Here is a 21,028-nt window from a genome sequence, read left to right as displayed (position 1 = left end):
CTTGGAAACGGTGGTCCCAGCTCTTTTCAGGTCATTGACCAGCTCCTCCCGTGTAGTTCTGGGCTGATTTCTCACCTTTCTTAGGATCATTGAGACCCCACGAGGTGAGATCTTGCATGGAGCCCCAGTCCGAGGGAGATTGACAGTCATGTTTAGCTTCTTCCATTTTCTAATGATTGCTCCAACAGTGGACCTTTTTTCACCAAGCTGCTTGGCAATTTCCTCGTAGCCCTTTCCAGCCTTGTGGAGGTGTACAATTTTGTCTCTAGTGTCTTTGGACAGCTCTTTGGTCTTGGCCATGTTAGTAGTTGGATTCTTACTGATTGTATGGGGTGGACAGGTGTCTTTATGCAGCTAACGACCTCAAACAGGTGCATCTAATTTAGGATAATAAATGGAGTGGAGGTGGACATTTTAAAGGCAGACTAACAGGTCTTTGAGGGTCAGAATTCTAGCTGATAGACAGGTGTTCAAATACTTATTTGCAGCTGTATCATACAAATAAATAGTTAAAAAATCATATATTGTGATTTTTTTAGATTATGTCTCTCACAGTGGACATGCCCCTACGATGACAATTTCAGACCCCTCCATGATTTCCAAGTGGGAGAACTTGCAAAATAGCAGGGTGTTCAAATACTTATTTTCCTCACTGTACATAAATGACCCAATTTAAATACACATTCATCTTTCCAGAGGTGAAGTATCCCTTTAATGTTAAAAAACCTCATAACTTCAGTGCTGTTCTTGCTCAGGGTAAAGGTCATTCAGTGGTGTGAGATTGAGGTGTGTAGTGAGTAACTCCTCGTGTTTCTTCAGCTGCTGTGGAACTTCAAGCTGAACCTGACGACCGACCCGAAGTTCGAGTCTGTGGCCGCCGAGGTGTGCAAGACCACCATCAGTGGGGTGAGTGATCGCGCAAACACACTTCTGCACGAACCCTACCACAATAAACCCTTCTTAACCCCCCCTCCCCCCCCCCCCCCCCAGATCAAGGAGTGTGCCGATGAGGAGCGTGGGAAGGGTTACCTGGTGTCGTGTTTAGTGGACCACCGCACCGACATCTCCGAGTACCAGTGTTACCAGTACATCACCAAGATGGCCAGTATAGTGTTCAGCGATTACCGGCTGATCTCCGGCTTCATGGACAACTGCAGAGAGGACATCAACAAGCTGCACTGTGGGAGCGTCACCACGGGGGAGAAGGTAAAGCGCACTGCACTCTGGGTAACTGGGGCCTGAACCTTTTAACAGGAAGGATGTAACACTTTTTTTAAAGCCAGTACTTCCTGTTTGATATTTTTAGTATCTCTGCCAGTTTTTGTAACATTAGTGTCAAATACAGAACTGAACAAACACTCACTGTAAGATCGCAAACATTCTTTTTATTATTTATATTTTTACAAGTTAGATTTACGACTGTTCTTTGATCTTGCTTTTGAAAATGTTTCATAAATTAATATATGTTTTTTTTTAGTTTTAGTCAGCAACTGCAAGTTTAATTAAATGAATTAGAAATGCTGCCTTTGCAACTATTAACACTCACAGTTTGATATATTTAATTACACTGTTATGTATATGATCTAGTGAATCTCAAAATGAATATCCATTTGGTCATACGGTCCATTATAAAGTTGAGATGCCTAAATTCTCTTGTAGCTCTTGTTTAAACGATGGCTTTTAGTTTTTAAAATGTGAAAATCGTAACGTATTGGTTATCAGTCATAATGTGACAAGTATCGGTTGACCAGTATCCAGCAGTTCAGTTCAGTGGTCAGTCACTGGTTATTTGTCTCATTTGACCAGCTCATTTAGTTCACAAAATTGTCTTAATTTACACAACTTTTTCATCCCAAACCAATAAGACTTTCGTTCATTTTCGAGATATTCACTGAAACCGGAGAGATTTCTGTCCCTCCAGTTGATAAAGACGTCATAAAAATAATCTGTGTGAATTGAGAGATTTCAAGTTTTCTGAAGACACAATTGCTTTATATGATGAATAGATTTACTTTAGGCTTTTATTCACATATAAACACAAATATATTCATATTTACATGTAAATGCAAACTCAAACGTTCTTGCTTGATGCGTGACAACCAATAAGAAGCATTGATATATATCGGCCACCATTTCGGTATCGGCCGATATATGTTCATCTTTAATGTTATCGTTATCGGTCCGCAAAGAGAATCCGGCCGATATATTAAAGATGATAAATAATGCATTATTTCCTTCAGCTGAGACGCTTTAAAAAAAAAAAAAAGGAAGATACGGTTCAGTGCAACGTGTACAAGTCTCATATCGACTACATACAATTATAACGTGAACATTATGATTGTGTGTTTGGGACATGGATTTTAATGGTGAGACTTTTGTTTCTGTAATCAGGCTCTCAAAAATGAGATTTGGATTTAAGTTTTCCAGCCGATATATCGGTTTCATCGGCTTTCAAATATAAAGAGTTATCGGTATCGGCCAAAATTGTCATGTCGGTGCATCTCTGCCAATAAGGTTTGTTTCCGTGCTTTAAAGTGTGTGTTTCAAAGATAAGCAAAGATACTTTTGCTTTAAACTATCCACTAGAACAATGTTATATATTTAGTTGACTCTTATGAGTCTGGAGTGACGCGAGTTAAATGACTCTCGGCATGATCTTGATGTGTTAATGTTGAATTGCTCTCTCAGGGAGAGGTGATCTCGTGTCTGGAGAAGGGTCTGGTGAGCGAGGTCGAGGAGCAGGGCACTTACTCCATCAGAGACGAGTGCAAGAAGTCCATCCTGCGTGTGGCCGAGCTCTCGTCCGACGACTTCCACCTGGACCGACACCTGTACTTCTCCTGCCGCGAGGACCGCGAGCGCTTCTGTGAACACGTGAGCCGCGACCCCACACGCCAACGCTTCTGCGTGCTAATGCTGACGCTAATGCTAACGCTGTGCTCCTTCCCTCTAGACTCCAGCCGGAGAAGGAAAGGTCTACAAATGTCTGTTCAACCACAAGTATGAGGAGAGCATGTCAGACAAGGTACGTTTGCTTTATTCCTTTACCAGTTGAGACTCGTCTTCCTCTTCCTTCTTTACAAACGCCTTTCACGTAAAGATTTAGTAGTTTTACCCTCAACTGTGTTAAATTCAGACCAGAATTAAAGGAGGCACTTCAGTTGGAATTGACAGCATGTAAAATACCAGTGTGAGGGGGTAACAGTTTAGGACCCACGGACCAGATGTTTGAAAGAAGACCCGGAGTCAGAATTATAAAAAATAGAAGAAAAGTTTTACTGAAGATAGTTTGCAGTTTCATCAGCAGAAGTTCAGCTTCAAGACTCACACAGGAGTTCATAGGCCGCCCCGCTTACAGTTACAAAGATCACAGCAGTTACACACACACACACACACACACACACACACACACAGCAGTTATACCCTTCACCAAGGTCTAGGCGACGGCCTTGCTTCAGGTTGCAGTTTCTGATTGGCTAAGAAATAGATAAACAGTAATTTTCCACACATATACAGATAGACAGAAGCATATCTCCATAGATTATGCGGCTGACACTCGGACCCTGAAGTTAGGCACGTCGTGACCTTCCAGGTCGCAGATTTGGGTTGCTGGGTGCCAGCATGTCCAGAACAACTCAGTCAATCTCCAACAATGCCAGTGGTTCCTTAACCTGTAACCAAGAAGACTAACACACACACACACACACACACACACAGCTTTTCCCAGGTTGGATTTGGCCAGGCTCTAACTATAAACAGGAGAGTCATCTCAAAACATCAAGATAATGCGTTCTTTCTCTCAAGGAGAGCTACACTTTAGTCTAACTGGAAAGTAAGGCTTTAACAAGGAAATGGTGCCTTAAACTATAGACTTCATCGACCCCTGTGACCATAGTTGTCAGAGTACCCTAGAAAAACAGATGAATGTATTGACACATGTTGAAGACCTTTCTCAAACAAAACATCTTTCCATATCTCACTTCTGGAAGCCGGGCTAAATGGGCAAGCACTCTTACTGCATTCATATCAAACATTAGAGAATACAGGAGACATTAGAGAATACAGGAGAAGAACATTTCAGGAATCTCACAAGCTTAGAGAAGTCATTCAACTCATGTGATATTTAGAAAGAAAAATATTGATTAATACCTTGATTATAATCACTCATTACATATTACATTGAAGCAGCAGTGGATTCCTTCACCAGCGTCTGACAGTAATATACTCATATTAAATCTGTACATTTACAATAAATGGCGAATGGAACGAATGCGAAAATAACATTATATGAGGTGATTCCAGTACTGAAGCAAGGAGCTCATTATTATTTTGAAAATGGACATGACCAGGTTGTTTATCGGACATTCCTATTTATTTAAAAGGGGAAGAGAAACCGGTTTGTGATTTTGTGTAAGAATTTCATGTGTAAAACATATTTTAATAGAATATCCTTTTTAAAATGATATTAGACAACGTTTTTATTCAGAAAATATATAAATTGATATATAAATGATTCTCCTGGAATAATTTTAGAATTTCTGACAAATATTAAATTGAAATACTGTTGATTGCCATGAATATAGCCATTGCTGCTGATATGGCGTTAAATCATAAATAAATAATAAATTAATCAATTCTACAATAGTATATAATACTGAAATAACACTAACTCAGACATTCAGTCTTAAAAGTTTAACCCTCATGTGGTGTTCAAAACCCTATAACACCTGTGGTGTTCCCGGTCAAAAATGACAGGCCCATAAAAAAAAGCTTATAAATCACTCATTATACCATATTTTCACCCAATCTTGGATTCAATCTTTTTGTCAACATGTTCTCTTTCAATTAGGACTGGTTTTATATTTTGATTTGCATCTGAATAATCATGGGCCTCATTTATTTGAGAGTAGGCATTTCATTTTTTGAGTAATTTTTTTTTAATTTTTTTTTAATTTTGGAAATATTAAATAAAATCTGAAGAAAATTGGTATTGTTGATCACACTAGCCTACTCTAATGTTTCACCAGGAATTTTGTTTTGAAACTTTTGTTTTGTAAAAAATATGGCACATAGTCACACCTGTGGTGTTCCCGGTCAAAAATGACCGGCCTATAAAAAATAGCTTATAAATCACTCATTATACCATATTTTCACCCAATCTTGGATTCAATCTTTTTGTCAACTTGTTCTCTTTCAATTAGGACTGGTTTTATATTTCTGTTTGCATCTGATTAATCATGGGCCTCATTTATTTGATAGGAGGCATCTAATTTTTTGAGTAAAAAACAAAACATTTTTGAATAATTTTGGAAAGATTCTCCTGGAATAATTTTAGAATTTCTGACAAATATTAAATTGAAATACTGTTGATTGCCATGAATATAGCCACTGCTGCTGATATGGCGTTAAATCATAAATAAATAATAAATTAATCAATTCTACAATAGTACTGAAATAACACTAACTCAGACATTCAGTCTTAAAATATTAAAATCGCTAGTTATTAGGGCTGTTGCAGTAAACCGGCATTGACGATAACCGTGATATTTAAAATAATAATAATAATAATAATATTGATTGTATTAATACATCATGTACAATAAAATTGTTAATCCAGCAGCATTAATTATCTTATTGACAATCCGAGTAGAAGATGATATTGCACCTTATATATTAGTTCACAAGATGAAGTTCATTTTCATATTGGTTAGTTTAAGTAATTTTGTTGTCATTTTAATCTTTTTTTTTTTTTTAAGGCTTTATTTATTTTTCAAGTTAAATTAAAATGAGAAATGTTGCCTTGGCAACTATTGAAATGGTGTGTTTTTTTTTTTAAAGGTACATTATGTAAGATTAGCTTTAAACTATCCAAAAACCACTAGAACAATGTTATATATTTTGTTGACTTGTGTGCTTGCAATATCCCCAATGTTTCCAGCAATGTTTGATGACGATCTCTGGTAGCGTCCAGCAAACCACAGTTGTTTGTTTTGCACATGTGATGGACCACAGTTATTCGTTATCTCAACTCCCATGATTCCATGCTCCGTCATCAAGCTACGTCTGTGTATAGTTTTGAATAAGTGTCCTCTAGTGGTGAAACTTATTTGCTGTGCCTTTAATGTTTATTTTTTCAATGAAAAGCTTTTCCCAGTAAGTTCTTCTGCTGATGTGTGTCTGTGTCCCGCGCAGTGCAAGGACGCTCTGTCCACTCGCCAGAAGCTGATCGCTCTGGACTACAAGGTCAGCTACTCACTGGCTAAAGCCTGTAAACCGGACCTGCGTAAATACCGCTGCAACATGGACACAGCGATGCCTCGAGCGCGCGAAGCCAAGCTCTCGTACCTGCTCCTGTGCCTGAAGGCGGTCATACACCGCGGTGAGTCTCTCTCACACACACACACACACTCTCTGCCCCCTACAGCTGTCTCTCTCTCTGTCTGTATCTGCCCGTCTGTGATTCAGTGTCTCTCTCTCTCGGCCTCAGGTCAGACCGTGAGTGGCGAGTGTCAGGGGGAGATGCTGGACTACAGGCGGATGCTGATGGAGGATTTCTCGCTCAGTCCTGAGATCGTGCTGCACTGCCGATGGGAGATCGACACACACTGCTCCGGCCTGCAGCACAAGGGCCGAACCCTGCACTGCCTCATGAGGGTGTCCCGGGACAAGGGCATCCTCGAAGGACACTGCCAGAAAGCTGTGAGTTTCAGTGCTCTTATTGAACATTCAATATTAGCGACAGGCCGACATGTCATGCAAGCCAGTTAATGCCTGATATTAACCCATTTTCAGGATAAATGCCCACTTGGCAGGTTGACACAAGTGATATTTTCTCCATTATGTCAGTTTACAAAATATTTTTACTAGGGATGCACCGGAATTTTAGCCACAGAAAATTATTGGCCGATAAAGGCATTTTGGGTTTTTGGCCGAATATGTGGCCGCTCAGTGTTCAGCACTGTCTATTGCTCCGAGCTAATGAACGGTTCACAACACAGCTCAAACCAGAAGCACGGTTTCGTTTCACTTTCGTTTGTCTTTTGACATGTCTCATATTCAACAGAAATGCAGATCTTATCAGTTAAGCACTTCTAACTAAATTTAGTCACACCGGCAGGAAAAAAGTTAGCAAAATGCCACCATTTAGTCGAGGGCTGGAAGCCTGGGTGGATGTAGAGGTGGATGGATGGGTGGATGTAAAGATGGATGGATGGGTGGATGTAGAGGTGGATGGATGGGTGGATGTAGAGGTGGATGGATGGGTGGATGTAGAGGTGGATGGATGGGTGGATGTAGAGGTGGATGGATGGGTGGATGTAGAGGTGGATGGATGGGTGGATGTAGAGGTGGATGGATGGGTGGATGTAAAGATGGATGGATGGGTGGATGTAGAGGTGGATGGATGGGTGGATGTAGACATGGATATAGAGATAGATATCGGGATGGATATAGGAGTGGATATAGAGATGGATATAGGAGTGGATATAGAGATGGATATAGAAGTGGATATAGAGATGGATATAGGAGTGGATATAGGAGTGGATATAGGGATGGATATAGGAGTGGATATAGAGATGGATATAGAGATGGATATAGGGATGGATATAGAGATGGATATAGGAGTGGATATAGGGATGGATATAGGAGTGGATATAGAGATGGATATAGGAGTGGATATAGGGATGGATATAGGAGTGGATATAGAGATGGATATAGGAGTGGATATAGAGATGGATATAGAGATGGATATAGAGATGGATATAGAGATGGATATAGGGGGGATATAGGAGTGGATATAGGAGTGGATATAGGGATGGATATAGGAGTGGATATAGGGGGGATATAGGAGTGGATATAGGAGTGGATATAGGGATGGATATAGGAGTGGATAGAGGGATGGATATAGGAGATGGATATAGGGGGGATATAGGAGTGGATATAGGAGTGGATATAGGGATGGATATAGGAGTGGATAGAGGGATGGATATAGGAGTGGATAGAGGGATGGATATAGGAGATGGATATAGGGGGGATATAGGAGTGGATATAGAGATGGATATAGGAGTGGATATAGAGATGGATATAGGAGTGGATATAGGGATGGATATAGGAGTGGATATAGAGATGGATATAGAGATGGATATAGGAGTGGATATAGAGATGGATATAGGAGTGGATATAGAGATGGATATAGAGATGGATATAGGGGGGATATAGGAGTGGATATACAGATGGATATAGGAGTGGATATAGGAGTGGATATAGGAGTGGATAGAGGGATGGATATAGGAGTGGATAGAGGGATGGATATAGGAGATGGATATAGAGATGGATATAGGAGTGGATATAGAGATGGATATAGGGGTGGATATAGAGATGGATATAGGAGTGGATATAGAGATGGATATAGGGGTGGATATAGAGATGGATATAGGAGTGGATATAGAGATGGATATAGGAGTGGATATAGAGATGGATATAGGAGTGTATATACAGATGGATATAGGAGTGGATATACAGATGGATATAGGAGTGGATATAGAGATGGATATAGGAGTGGATATAGAGATGGATATAGGAGTGTATATACAGATGGATATAGGGGTGGATATAGAGATGGATATAGGAGTGGATATACAGATGGATATAGGAGTGGATATACAGATGGATATAGGAGTGGATATAGAGATGGATATAGGGGTGGATATAGAGATGGATATAGAGATGGATATAGGAGTGGATATAGAGATGGATATAGAGATAGATATCGGGATGGATATAGGAGTGGATATAGAGATGGATATAGGAGTGGATATAGAGATGGATATAGGAATGGATATAGGAGTGGATATAGGGATGGATATAGGAGTGTATATAGAGATGGATATAGGAGTGGATATAGAGATGGATATAGAGATGGATATAGAGATGGATATAGAGATGGATATAGAGATAGATATCAGGATGGATATAGGAGTGGATATAGAGATGGATATAGGAGTGGATATAGAGATGGATATAGGGATGGATATAGGAGTGGATATAGAGATAGATATCGGGATGGATATAGGAGTGGATATAGAGATGGATATAGGAGTGGATATAGAGATGGATATAGGAGTGGATATAGAGATGGATATAGAGATAGATATCGGGATGGATATAGGAGTGGATATAGAGATGGATATAGGAGTGGATATAGAGATGGATATAGGGGTGGATATAGAGATGGATATAGGAGTGGATATAGAGATGGATATAGGAGTGGATATAGAGATGGATATAGGAGTGTATATACAGATGGATATAGGGGTGGATATAGAGATGGATATAGGAGTGGATATACAGATGGATATAGGAGTGGATATACAGATGGATATAGGAGTGGATATAGAGATGGATATAGGGGTGGATATAGAGATGGATATAGAGATGGATATAGGAGTGGATATAGAGATGGATATAGAGATAGATATCGGGATGGATATAGGAGTGGATATAGAGATGGATATAGGAGTGGATATAGAGATGGATATAGGAATGGATATAGGAGTGGATATAGGGATGGATATAGGAGTGTATATAGAGATGGATATAGGAGTGGATATAGAGATGGATATAGGAGTGGATATAGAGATGGATATAGAGATAGATATCGGGATGGATATAGGAGTGGATATAGAGATGGATATAGGAGTGGATATAGGGATGGATATAGGAGTGGATATAGAGATAGATATCGGGATGGATATAGGAGTGGATATAGAGATGGATATAGGAGTGGATATAGAGATGGATATAGGAGTGGATATAGAGATGGATATAGAGATAGATATCGGGATGGATATAGGAGTGGATATAGAGATGGATATAGGAGTGGATATAGAGATGGATATAGGAGTGGATATAGGAGTGGATATAGGGATGGATATAGGGATGGATATAGGAGTGGATATAGGGGGGATATAGAGATGGATATAGGAGTGGATATAGGGATGGATATAGGAGTGGATATAGAGATGGATATAGGAGTGGATATAGAGATGGATATAGGGGGATATAGGGGTGGATATAGGGATGGATATAGGAGTGGATATAGAGATGGATATAGGGATGGATATAGGAGTGGATATAGAGATGGATATAGGGGGGGATATAGGGGGGGATATAGGAGTGGATATAGGAGTGGATATAGGGATGGATATAGGAGTGGATATAGGAGTGGATATAGAGATGGATATAGGAGTGGATATAGAGATGGATATAGGAGTGGATATAGAGATGGATATAGGGGGATATAGGGGTGGATATAGGGATGGATATAGGAGTGGATATAGAGATGGATATAGGGATGGATATAGGAGTGGATATAGAGATGGATATAGGGGGGATATAGGAGTGGATATAGAGATGGATATAGGGGTGGATATAGAGATGGATATAGGAGTGGATATAGAGATGGATATAGAGATAGATATCGGGATGGATATAGGAGTGGATATAGAGATGGATATAGAGATAGATATCGGGATGGATATAGGAGTGGATATAGAGATGGATATAGGAGTGGATATAGAGATGGATATAGGGGGGATATAGGGGGGGATATAGGAGTGGATATAGAGATGGATATAGGGGTGGATATAGAGATGGATATAGGAGTGGATATAGAGATGGATATAGAGATAGATATCGGGATGGATATAGGAGTGGATATAGAGATGGATATAGAGATAGATATCGGGATGGATATAGGAGTGGATATAGAGATGGATATAGGAGTGGATATAGAGATGGATATAGAGATAGATATCGGGATGGATATAGGAGTGGATATAGAGATGGATATAGGAGTGGATATAGGAGTGGATATAGAGATGGATATAGGAGTGGATATAGGAGTGGATATAGGGATGGATATAGGAGTGTATATAGAGATGGATATAGGAGTGGATATAGAGATGGATATAGAGATAGATATCGGGATGGATATAGGAGTGGATATAGAGATGGATATAGGAGTGGATATAGGAGTGGATATAGAGATGGATATAGGAGTGGATATAGGAGTGGATATAGGGATGGATATAGGAGTGTATATAGAGATGGATATAGGAGTGGATATAGAGATGGATATACAGGTGCTGGTCATATAATTAGAATATCATCAAAAAGTTGATTTATTTCAGTAATTCCATTAAAAAAGTGAAACTTGTATATTATATAGACTCATTACATGCAAAGTGAGATATCTCAAGCCTTTATTTGTTATAATTTTGATGATTATGGCTTACAGCTTGTGAAAACCACAAAATCAAAATCTCAGAATATTAGAATATTACATGAAATCACACAGTAATTACACAGTAATACCATGGTCATTGAACCAGGTTTTAGTTCTTTTGGCAGTGTGGGCAGGTGCAAATCCTGCTGGAAAATGAAGGAAGCATGAAGTGCTCTGGAAATGTCCTGGTAGACGGCTGCGTTGACTCTGGATTTAATAAAGCACAGTGGACCAAAGTCCTCTTTTCTGATGAGAGCAAATTTTGCATCTCGTTTGGAAACCAAGGTCCCAGAGTCTGGAGGAAGAATGGAGAGGCACACAATCCCAGATGCTTGAAGTCCAGTGTGAAGTTTCCACAGTCTGTGTTGGTCATCGGCTGGTGTTGGTCCACTGTGCTGTCCACTCAACGCAGCCGTCTACCAGGACATTTCCAGAGCACTTCATGCTTCCTTCAGCAGACAAGCTTTATGGAGATGCTGACTTCATTTTCCAGCAGGATTTGCACCTGCCCACACTGCCATAATAACCAAAACCTGGTTCAATGACCATGGTATCACTGTGTAATTACTGTGTGATTTCATGTAATATTCTAATTTTCTGAGATTTTGATTTTGTGGTTTTCACAAGCTGTAAGCTATAATCATCAAAATGATAACAAATAAAGGCTTGAAATATCTCACTTTGCATGTAATGAGTCTATATAATATACAAGTTTTACTTTTTGAATGTGTTGTGTTTCTATACCGCTGTAACATCTGAGTCCATCTACAACATTCCCATTAACCTACTACAATCAGAGATTGCCCTTACCTGCTGGTTAAAGATGCTATAGTTGGCTCCAGGGTCCTCGGCGGTGTCCGATCCAGCTGAGTCCGGGATCCGTTTCACTGGGCTTTTGCTTAGTATTAATATCTAAACTATAACAAAGTAAAGATATCTCCAGGAAAAATCACTCTGAGACTTATTTAAAAGTTTTTCGAATCACCAAAAGATTGGTTTCGTTTTACTTAAAAAAGTTTCAGAACAATACAAAGACAATTAATTCAAAAAAGGAAAAAATAACAGAAATGCGTATAGGTCTTCACCTCGAAGTGCGGCCCAGAGCAACTGGAAACAAAACCTTTTATATGGTTTGATGGGGGGCCTTCTTAAACATTTAGGGCTGTCCCTTACAATGAAGCAATTCTTAGAAGAATAAAACAATTGATCTGGAATTTTCCATGACCTTAAAGCTGTTATGCAATAAGCATGCGTGTATAGGTTATCTCATCCGCACCACCTACGCTAAAAAGCTTAATATACATTTTGACCGTTACTTGGCCTGCAGGTGTTAAAACCACAGCTCGCTTCTCGCCTCATCTCTAACTGTGGGGAGGCATCTTTCCATCTTCTTGAACTGTGTTAAAGGTCAACTAAGCGGGCATAGCCTTAACACCTGTTGTTCCACTGAACTCACTCAGAGAGATCAAAGAAAACCACAAACACTGTGGTTGCAAAGCAAGCTTGCAACATGCATCTAGCGTTGCAAGCTTCTTTTGCAAGCAATGACACTTAAACTACAAAACGTTATCACAGGGCAAGTTTGCATCGAGCAATTCAAACTTCTCCTGTAAACAGGATATTTCACAATTTGGACATTTAAACTGATTCTCTAACATAACTCCCCTTACAATACTAAGTATTCTTTTATGCAATTTCTCCATCTGTCGGAGAATCCTCATTATTCGTCGACTTTGATATGTCAGCTCGTTCCGTGGATGTTGGGTCCTTCTTCTTCCTCTTCTCTGTTTTCTTAGCTTTATGAAGTTTTCTGGCGTGGTCCTTCTGTAGTTGTGCAACTAAAAGATCGTCCATAGATATTTCAATTTTATCAGTTACTTTTGAGACACTGTCAGTTCCCTTTGAAACATGTAAATCATTTAGGAGAGGTTCCAATTTAAGGGATTTATCAGAAGATTTCATATTAGAATCTAGCAACACAACACCCTCTCTTGAAATCTTATGGTAAAGACCTCTAGTGAATTGTGCTGTTTTTGGTAATCTGTCAAGAGGACAGTTAAACATCACAACAGTACCCCTTTTTACACTTTGGTATTCCTGTTCAACATATAAATCAAATAAATTTCTCTTACGTCTAATCAAAGTTACTTCATCAAAATGATTGTTAGACCATTTAAATTTTGGGTCCTGGTATCTGGGGGTCTCATGGATATAGTTATCATTTCTATCGTCGTGGTCCACACATAGCCTCATTACTGCCTTGGAGAACCATACCCTCTCTGCCGTCTCCGGTCGGGATTTCGCCCGTGTTAGAAACTGCTCGAAGGTTTCTCCAGCCAACTGGCCTCCGGTCTCCTGGATCAGCACTTGAGGCATCTGAAGAACACACGCGATTTATCAATGAACGCAAGTCCAAAAGCCCCCGATCCCACAGACATTGTTGTTTGTCTTAAAGCAATTCCATCCCAAATTGTGAGTTCTTTATCATCCAAAAATTCTACAATTTGGAAAGTACATGTAGATCTCCCATCATTGTCAGAGATCGATACCCACTGTCTTCCAGGAATACACAATTTCAACCATGCTGGAAGCACATAATGTCTAAATCTATCCATTCCCAAAATAATTTCCGAGAAGCCATGTAATTTCAACTCATTTCTTAAACATAGGCCTTCTCGAACACTCATACTCGTTACAAAATCCCAACTCTTGGTTTCACCATGGAACCCATTCTGTACCACTTTGTTTCTATCATTTATACAAAATCCACACCACCTTTGACCGTTAATTAATTCAAAGTACACTCGTCTTATTGATCTCCCACACTCATCACAATGATTTTCACGGAAATTTCTCTCCGTTGTATTTTGAATACCATGTTCGTTTTCGCTAAGTCGTCTGTTTCCCCCAATTTCAATCTGACGTGTCAGCTCCTGAAATTTGGGTAGACATTTAATTAGGACTTACAGAATTCAGATTATTCCAACAGTCTTTACAATGTTTTATCGGTTTTTTCATCTTATCCCATCTATGGAAAAGGATTATAATTCCTATAGCAAAATATTTTCGCTGGGAATAAAAATTCCCAAAGTAAAAATACTCATGGTTACTACTCCAATTAAAATCCACAACCTGGATTCTTTTCCATGTCGAAATATCAATAATCCAGTCAAATACATTGTCGTTACTGCGATTATTGTTATCTCGCACCATACGGTAATTTCAGGTTTTTTAATTATTTTCATGGTTATGTCGCTTGCCAATTTACCCCCACTCAATAGATAGAGAGCCACGGCTCCTCGCAATTCCAATAATTTAGACCATCCGTCCGAATTAATCAACATATCACAAACTAGTATCAGTTTGCTCAATTTGCCGATCATAAATATTCTTCCAATTTGGAGTGCGGAAATTAACAGGTGCCAACAGAGATTTCGGTTGTAACCATTCAAAAGCATCCATACAAAATAAATAGCAAATTCACTGACCTGCGCAAACGAGCTACTAGAGGTTCCTGGGAAACTCAGCCTCGTCGGCGATCCCAATTGAAGTCTCGTTCTTTGTCCCGTTGGATGCCATGTTAATGATTTATCAATTTAGATCTCTGTTGGTCTTACTGGAACAAATTTTTTTTTTTTTCAAAAGTTTTCTTGATGAAATAAGTAATTGGTTCCCCTTCAAATTCTTATCTTCAAGCAATGCAGAGAGAAGTTTAGTTTTCCTCTATGTCTGACCCACACAACCGTCTAACCTATATACTCTTGTGACTCCGCCTGTCGGTTACAGGTTTCCGGGCCATCCCCCCTGCTTGTTGCTACAGCAACGATTTCTCAGAAAGGGTCCTCTTTTTCTTCAAATTAGAGCCTTGCAAGCTTACCAACTGTTCTAAGACCGCTAATTGATCTATTTTGTCACTTTTCGAACAAATCCGTCTTCCTAAAGCATTACATGAACACTTCACTATAATGAGAATTAACATCAGCCCCAAAATCCCCAATGCACAGTACAAAACATACCATCCCATATCAATTAAGAAGCTGATTATCCATTCCCATATGTCTTTTGTTACGAAATTAACAACGGCTGTCGTTGCGTTAACTACCCCTTGTATTCCTGTTTCAAAAAATACCTTTGGTTCGTCGTACCACCTGGGATAGCTATCTGCTCCAATAATTTCAATACTACGTTTACAAATAGTTCTTTTCATCCAGTCCATACCTAGATAGTAATTATTGTCCATACCCTTACACCACAGCTTCTTCCAACTTTTTCTGGATATTAATTGATCTAAGTCATCCAGAGCAATTGCCTCTAAATTAGCTAACTTTATTGGGCTTTCTCGTTCCAAGTCATATCGGACAAATATATTCTCGTCTATTCTAGCAGGAACATGGAATACCTTCCACTGTAATTTTCTATCTACGGTTCTGATGACTCCGCCTGGCCCATATGACATCTCATAAATGTCGGACAGATTATCTCTAACTAAAGTCCATGGTAATGGCATGATTCCATTAGGCCAGTAACATAATACAGATAACATCTGATTAATAGTTATATAGTCATGTCCACTCGAACATTGTTTGATTAACTCACCACACTCCTTTCCGATTAAGCCCATCATGTCATCATCATGAAAGATTAATTTCATCCTATACTTACCATCCTCTTCTTTCCGTTTGGTCATACCCACTCTTTTCAATAATAATTTCCTTTTTATGCTAAGAATATTACTTGTTCGATTTCCTGTTATCGGATTGGTACCATTCATTAGGTCATTACAATCCATAAGTTCCCCTCTTTTATCGCAGAAACTAGAGTACGAAAAATCATTATAGCCATTTTTGTTATACCGATACTTAGCTTTGTGGTCTCTCTTACTAATCGTTAGCCGGATACATTTATCCATTGCCCTCATTTTTCCTTCGTAATGATTCTTAATATCCTCTTCCGTTTCTAAGGATTCATCAATTACCATTTTGATCAAATATACTTCGGTATCTTTCCGTTTGTTATCTACCTCCCATAGTTCCTTCTTATAATTATATTTAACCCTGGGTAATTTCAGTCTTTTTCGCCATATCCATGGAATGGTCTCATTGAGTTCTAGATAAATTTTTGTTGCGGAAAGTCTCTCAGCTTCTACTAACTCCATCCCGAGTCGATTATCCATACTGGGAGACAACTGCGATTTTAAATAGCGACCGTGAGTTGTACTTAGTAGGACAAATTCCCCTATGGGATTTAAAAGTCTACTAGATTTAATCCATTCCATCACATTCTTTTCCACTGCTTGTTCATATTTTCCCTTATTCAGCACTATACTTCTTCTCTCTCGTCTTATAACAGTCCCTTTATTTTTACATTGACCTATTTTCCACGGATTAAATTTTCTATTCATTTTAAATATCCAACATCCCCCTATCTCCTCATTAGAGCTAGTTCTACTCGTTGAACCAATGAAATATTTAAGCGTCTCGTTTCCGTAATGGTCTGTAATGTAACTGTTAGTTTCATAGATTTCCACTTCTTTACTGTACCAGCGCTTCATTTTTACCGTGCGCTTTATTTTAACTTTTGGTATTCTAACCAAATAATACCACACCTCATGGTTCTGATCCTTGTCTTCTAGGTTACCATTTAACCACTTCCAGAAATATTTATCATTTTCTATTTTACTTTTATTCCTTTCCCTTGTAGCGAATACAGTTAAGTCAAAGCCAGAGACATTTTCTCTGTCTACTTGAACTTGCGCTAATAGAACTTGTCCGGTCAATATTTCCCATTGTAATATATAGCTTACTCGTACTATGGCCAATATAATTATTCCTAATCCTAATAATAACCATAAAATTGTACTTATCCATCTCCAGCGATTTCGTTGCCGCTTCAACCTCCTGATATTTTCTCTTGCTCCCTCCAGCTCTTCAGTCAGGACGTCCAACGACTTCGCCTTCCTCATTTTCCTGAAATTAGAGGTTAGTTCTTAGGCTCTACGAGCCTTTTGGCCCGTCGAAACAGACCTTTTTTTATCACTTTCACTTCAGGCTGTTTCTCATGCAATTCAGCTTCAATTCCCCCGATCCAGTTAAAGTCGGGGTGTGCACAGGTCAACACATTTATTTTTAAGTGCATCACTACTTTGAACTGTTTCTCTGGGACTTCTGTTAATTGGTCGTCCCCATAATAGCTCCCCACACAAAAGTTCTGTTCATCAGCTCTCCAAACTTTGTGCTCTTTCATGTCTTTGACTGGTGCTACCTCCAGTTCCACAAACTTCTCTTTCCTTCTTGACTGTCTTTTTTCTTTCGTCACATTTGACCTGGAAAGGGTTCCCCTATAATCCTTATTATAGTTAGGGCTATCTTCCCATCCACTTTCCTGTGCCAACTCCATGGCTAGGGAACCCCAGGTTCTTACTCGCCACTCCTCGCCTCGCTTGACATAGACCCAGGCTAGTTTCCCTGAAGAGCCTCTTTTCATCTCTACCTCGGGAAAACAGCCTAGAATGGGTACCTGCCACAGTGTGAGGCTCCACCTCGTGGATTCCAGATCGGCTAGAGACAAATCGCTCTCACGATCCTTATCCACTATTTCTCCGACCAACGCCTCCCTCTCTCGCAGCGCTTGGTTTCTAATCTCCCTATCATCACTCGGGAAAATAGGGATTCTGGTTTCCAGAAAAGCTATCCTCTCATGCTTCCTCATCCCCACCCAGGGGTGTCTGGAAAACCTGGTGACTATTCCCTCTTGGAATAGTCCTATGGGTTTCATAACTCTTATGGATTCCCATACGGACCTAGACGACATTAGTGTCCTGTCCTTAGTGCCACATACTAAACAGACCCAGCTGTCACTACCATTCCACGTACAGTTGCATTTCTCTGCTGTACCCCCGGACACTCTGTACGAATCAATCCGGAGTTTTGGATGGCTTGGCCAACAATTCTTACATATCAGGACGCCTCCTATCTCTATGTGGCTATGCTCATTGACCAGCCACTCTGCACCCATAGATTTCTTTTCATCTGGTGCAAGAGTAGGCATGGCCACCGCCTTATCACAAATCACACACATGTATGGGCGAACTCGGATCTCCACAGGCGTGGCCTCATTTCCTGTGAAACCCAACACCCGTTGGAGTTCCGGTTCCAACCATAACATGGCTTTCGAACCATGTTGACTGTGCTCCACTCTAATCAGACCCCTCCTACTGGTTACCCGAATTATTTCCTCCATTACTATTTTTTAACTAGATCTTTATTTGATTGGATTCCGTTATTTTCCAACTCTACTGTGTTTGATCCCGTTATGGATTTCACAGTGTCTACCGTTCCTAAACCCTGGTAGAATCTCCCTACCTTTTCCGTCTAGAGATTATCACACGGTCTCCAGATTTGAACCTCGGGTTGCTCTTAACCTCCTTTTTTCTTTTGGTGTCACGTGATCACATCTGTTGAGATGTAGAAGACATTGATCAATTATTGTATCCCATTCCCCGAGTTCCTCATTCTTGCTAAAATACTCTTTCACTTCTCTAATAGCCCTCTCGGCAATCGAATTCGTTTCTGGACGATAAGGGATACTCTTGGTTAGTATTATTTTGTTTTCCTTGCAAAAATCTTCCACGAGCTTCCCACTAATGTTATGCGCGCCGTCAGCTCTAAGGGATTCCATTTTTACTTCCCATTTGATCCATTCTTTTAAGCATTCGACCACGTTTTTCTCTAGTGCGGCACGCATCGGCCAAATCATCTTTTTCTTAGAGAAATTGTCGATTGCTAATAAGAAATAACAGTTACCTAACTTCGTTTTTGGCCGGAGAGGGCCAGCGAAGTCGACAGAGACCTCTTGACCTCTGTATTCTTTAGGGAGTTCACTGTCCTTTGCTCCTTTAGCCGTCATAAATTTCCTGCATATTTTGCATTCCTTTTTCACTTCCCTATACCTCATTCTCCAATTTGGGATGTTTAGATTTCTTAATCTAAGTTCCATTTGAATCATGTTATAGCTAGGATGGTTTAATTCATTGTGCATTTTTTCAAATAGCTCTGTGACTTCCTGCAGTTTAACCGTCCCTATGAATTTATCAATTTCTCTGTTCCTTTGGGCGGCTTCACTTTCCTGTTTTGTATGGCTGACCTGATGATAGCAGTGTACTGTAACTTTCTGCATAAGCTCATAAATATTTTCCCATTGTTCTTTGTGTGGCATAGGCTTATTACGCGCGTTATGGAAACCATTGGCCTTCCAAATTTCAATCTCTTTGTTTAAACCGTCTGCAACGTATTCTGAGTCGCACGTTAGGACAATTTCCTTATGTCCTAATTCTACTGCCTTTTCAAGAGCTTCCTGCACTGCAGTGACCTCAGCCAATTGGGCCGTTCCTTGAATTTTCCCTGCTTTGGGAAGTTACTAACTGACCATCCTTTTTTAATCAAATATCCCCATTTTACTCTTCCTGCCTTTTCGCTTCCATCTGTGAAATACTCTGGCAGGTGCTGGTGTCATGGTATTTGGTCATTTTTCTTTCCTTTTTAGTTTGATCATTTTCCATTCTAACTGATTGTCACTTAGAATCAAGTTCCATTGATCCCATCTTTGGGAATGAATTCTTGCCTGATTCATCACTAGATTCTTTTTCAGCCTGGTTAATTCTCCTGCTTGCGATTATATCTCAATAAGTTGTTCTTTTGCTACTGTTTTAAGCTGCAATAGTCTTTTTGTCACTGCCGCTAGCACTCTCTCTGGCCCATTCTCCTCATACTTCATCATAGCAGGCTCTTGCGTATGAGTTGAGAAGGCTATAGGTGCTTTTCCGTCTCTATTCGATAATGTGAGTGCGACTTCGTCTTCTGCCTCTTTCACCTCAACGATTAATGGAACAGTTTCACCATGCCGTTCCAATTCTCCGCTGTCTAACGCCATTCTTATCAGTTTTAATCTGGCTGACTCCATCTCATCAGTCCACTGCCATTTTCCTTCCTTTGTGCCCTGATATAGCACTTTGGCCTCCCTAGAATACTTGGGAATTAATTCTCTGATGTAATTCAGCGTCCCTAGCAGTGATTGTAGTTGCTTTTTGGATTTTGGAGGACTGGAATTTAACAACTCCTCTAACTTACTCCTCGTGCTAGTCTATCTGTCAGTTCTTTAATAGTTTCGCCGATTTCTTTTTCAGCTTTGCTATTAATTTTATATTGCCTCTGTGGCGGTGGGATTCCTCTGTGAATTATATGTTCATTATTCGATTGAACTTTCCCACAATCATTTTTTGCTCTTTGAGTAGTAGGGCAAATACTTTTTCAAAAGTATTTCCAGCCCCCCTTTATCTTTCAAATCTGAATCTTTTACAATTCTTTGGATTTCCTCATCTGGATCCACAATCCCTAACTTTCCTATTTTCACTAGGTCATCTGGGCAAAGCAAATTGTCACTTCCTATTACTATGTCTATTTTCTTTTTTTCTTCCAAACGCGTTTGTCACTTACACGACCATCAAAATCAATTCTCTATGGTTTTCTGAAGGTTTAATTACACTAATATCGGCCCCTGTATCTACACGGAATGTGGTATCATCGTAAACTTTTGTATAGCCGTTTATCTTTTTCTACTGTTTTTAGTAGGGCCGTCTTTAGGGGGCCCGCTTCTTCCTAGTCTTCCTAGTCTTCAGGATCTGCTCTCTTCTTCTTCTTGGGTTTTTGTTTCCTAGAATTTTCATCTCTAACTTCTGTGTTACTTTAG

General features: G+C 39.7%; 1 protein-coding gene across 2 annotated transcripts in view; it reads left to right on the top strand.

Annotated features, from left to right (window-relative positions):
* LOC311295287 (Golgi apparatus protein 1-like) overlaps positions 1–21,028 on the top strand; it is a 68,083-nt gene that overhangs the window by 12,814 nt on the left and 34,241 nt on the right. For both annotated transcript variants that reach the window (XR_014628265.1, XM_084416591.1), the window contains exons 3-8: positions 820–906; positions 991–1,206; positions 2,689–2,874; positions 2,954–3,025; positions 6,193–6,379; positions 6,488–6,699. Coding sequence is in view for 1 of the 2 variants with exons in the window: in XM_084416591.1 (XP_084272717.1) it covers positions 820–906; positions 991–1,206; positions 2,689–2,874; positions 2,954–3,025; positions 6,193–6,379; positions 6,488–6,699 (960 nt within the window). In the remaining variant the exon portion in view is untranslated. The remainder of the gene's footprint in view (positions 1–819; positions 907–990; positions 1,207–2,688; positions 2,875–2,953; positions 3,026–6,192; positions 6,380–6,487; positions 6,700–21,028) is intronic.

This window comes from Rutilus rutilus, assembly GCF_951802725.1.
Source record: "Rutilus rutilus genome assembly, chromosome: 8".
Classification (NCBI taxonomy): Eukaryota; Metazoa; Chordata; class Actinopteri; order Cypriniformes; family Leuciscidae; genus Rutilus; species Rutilus rutilus.
This window is presented reverse-complemented; position numbering and strand designations above follow the sequence as displayed.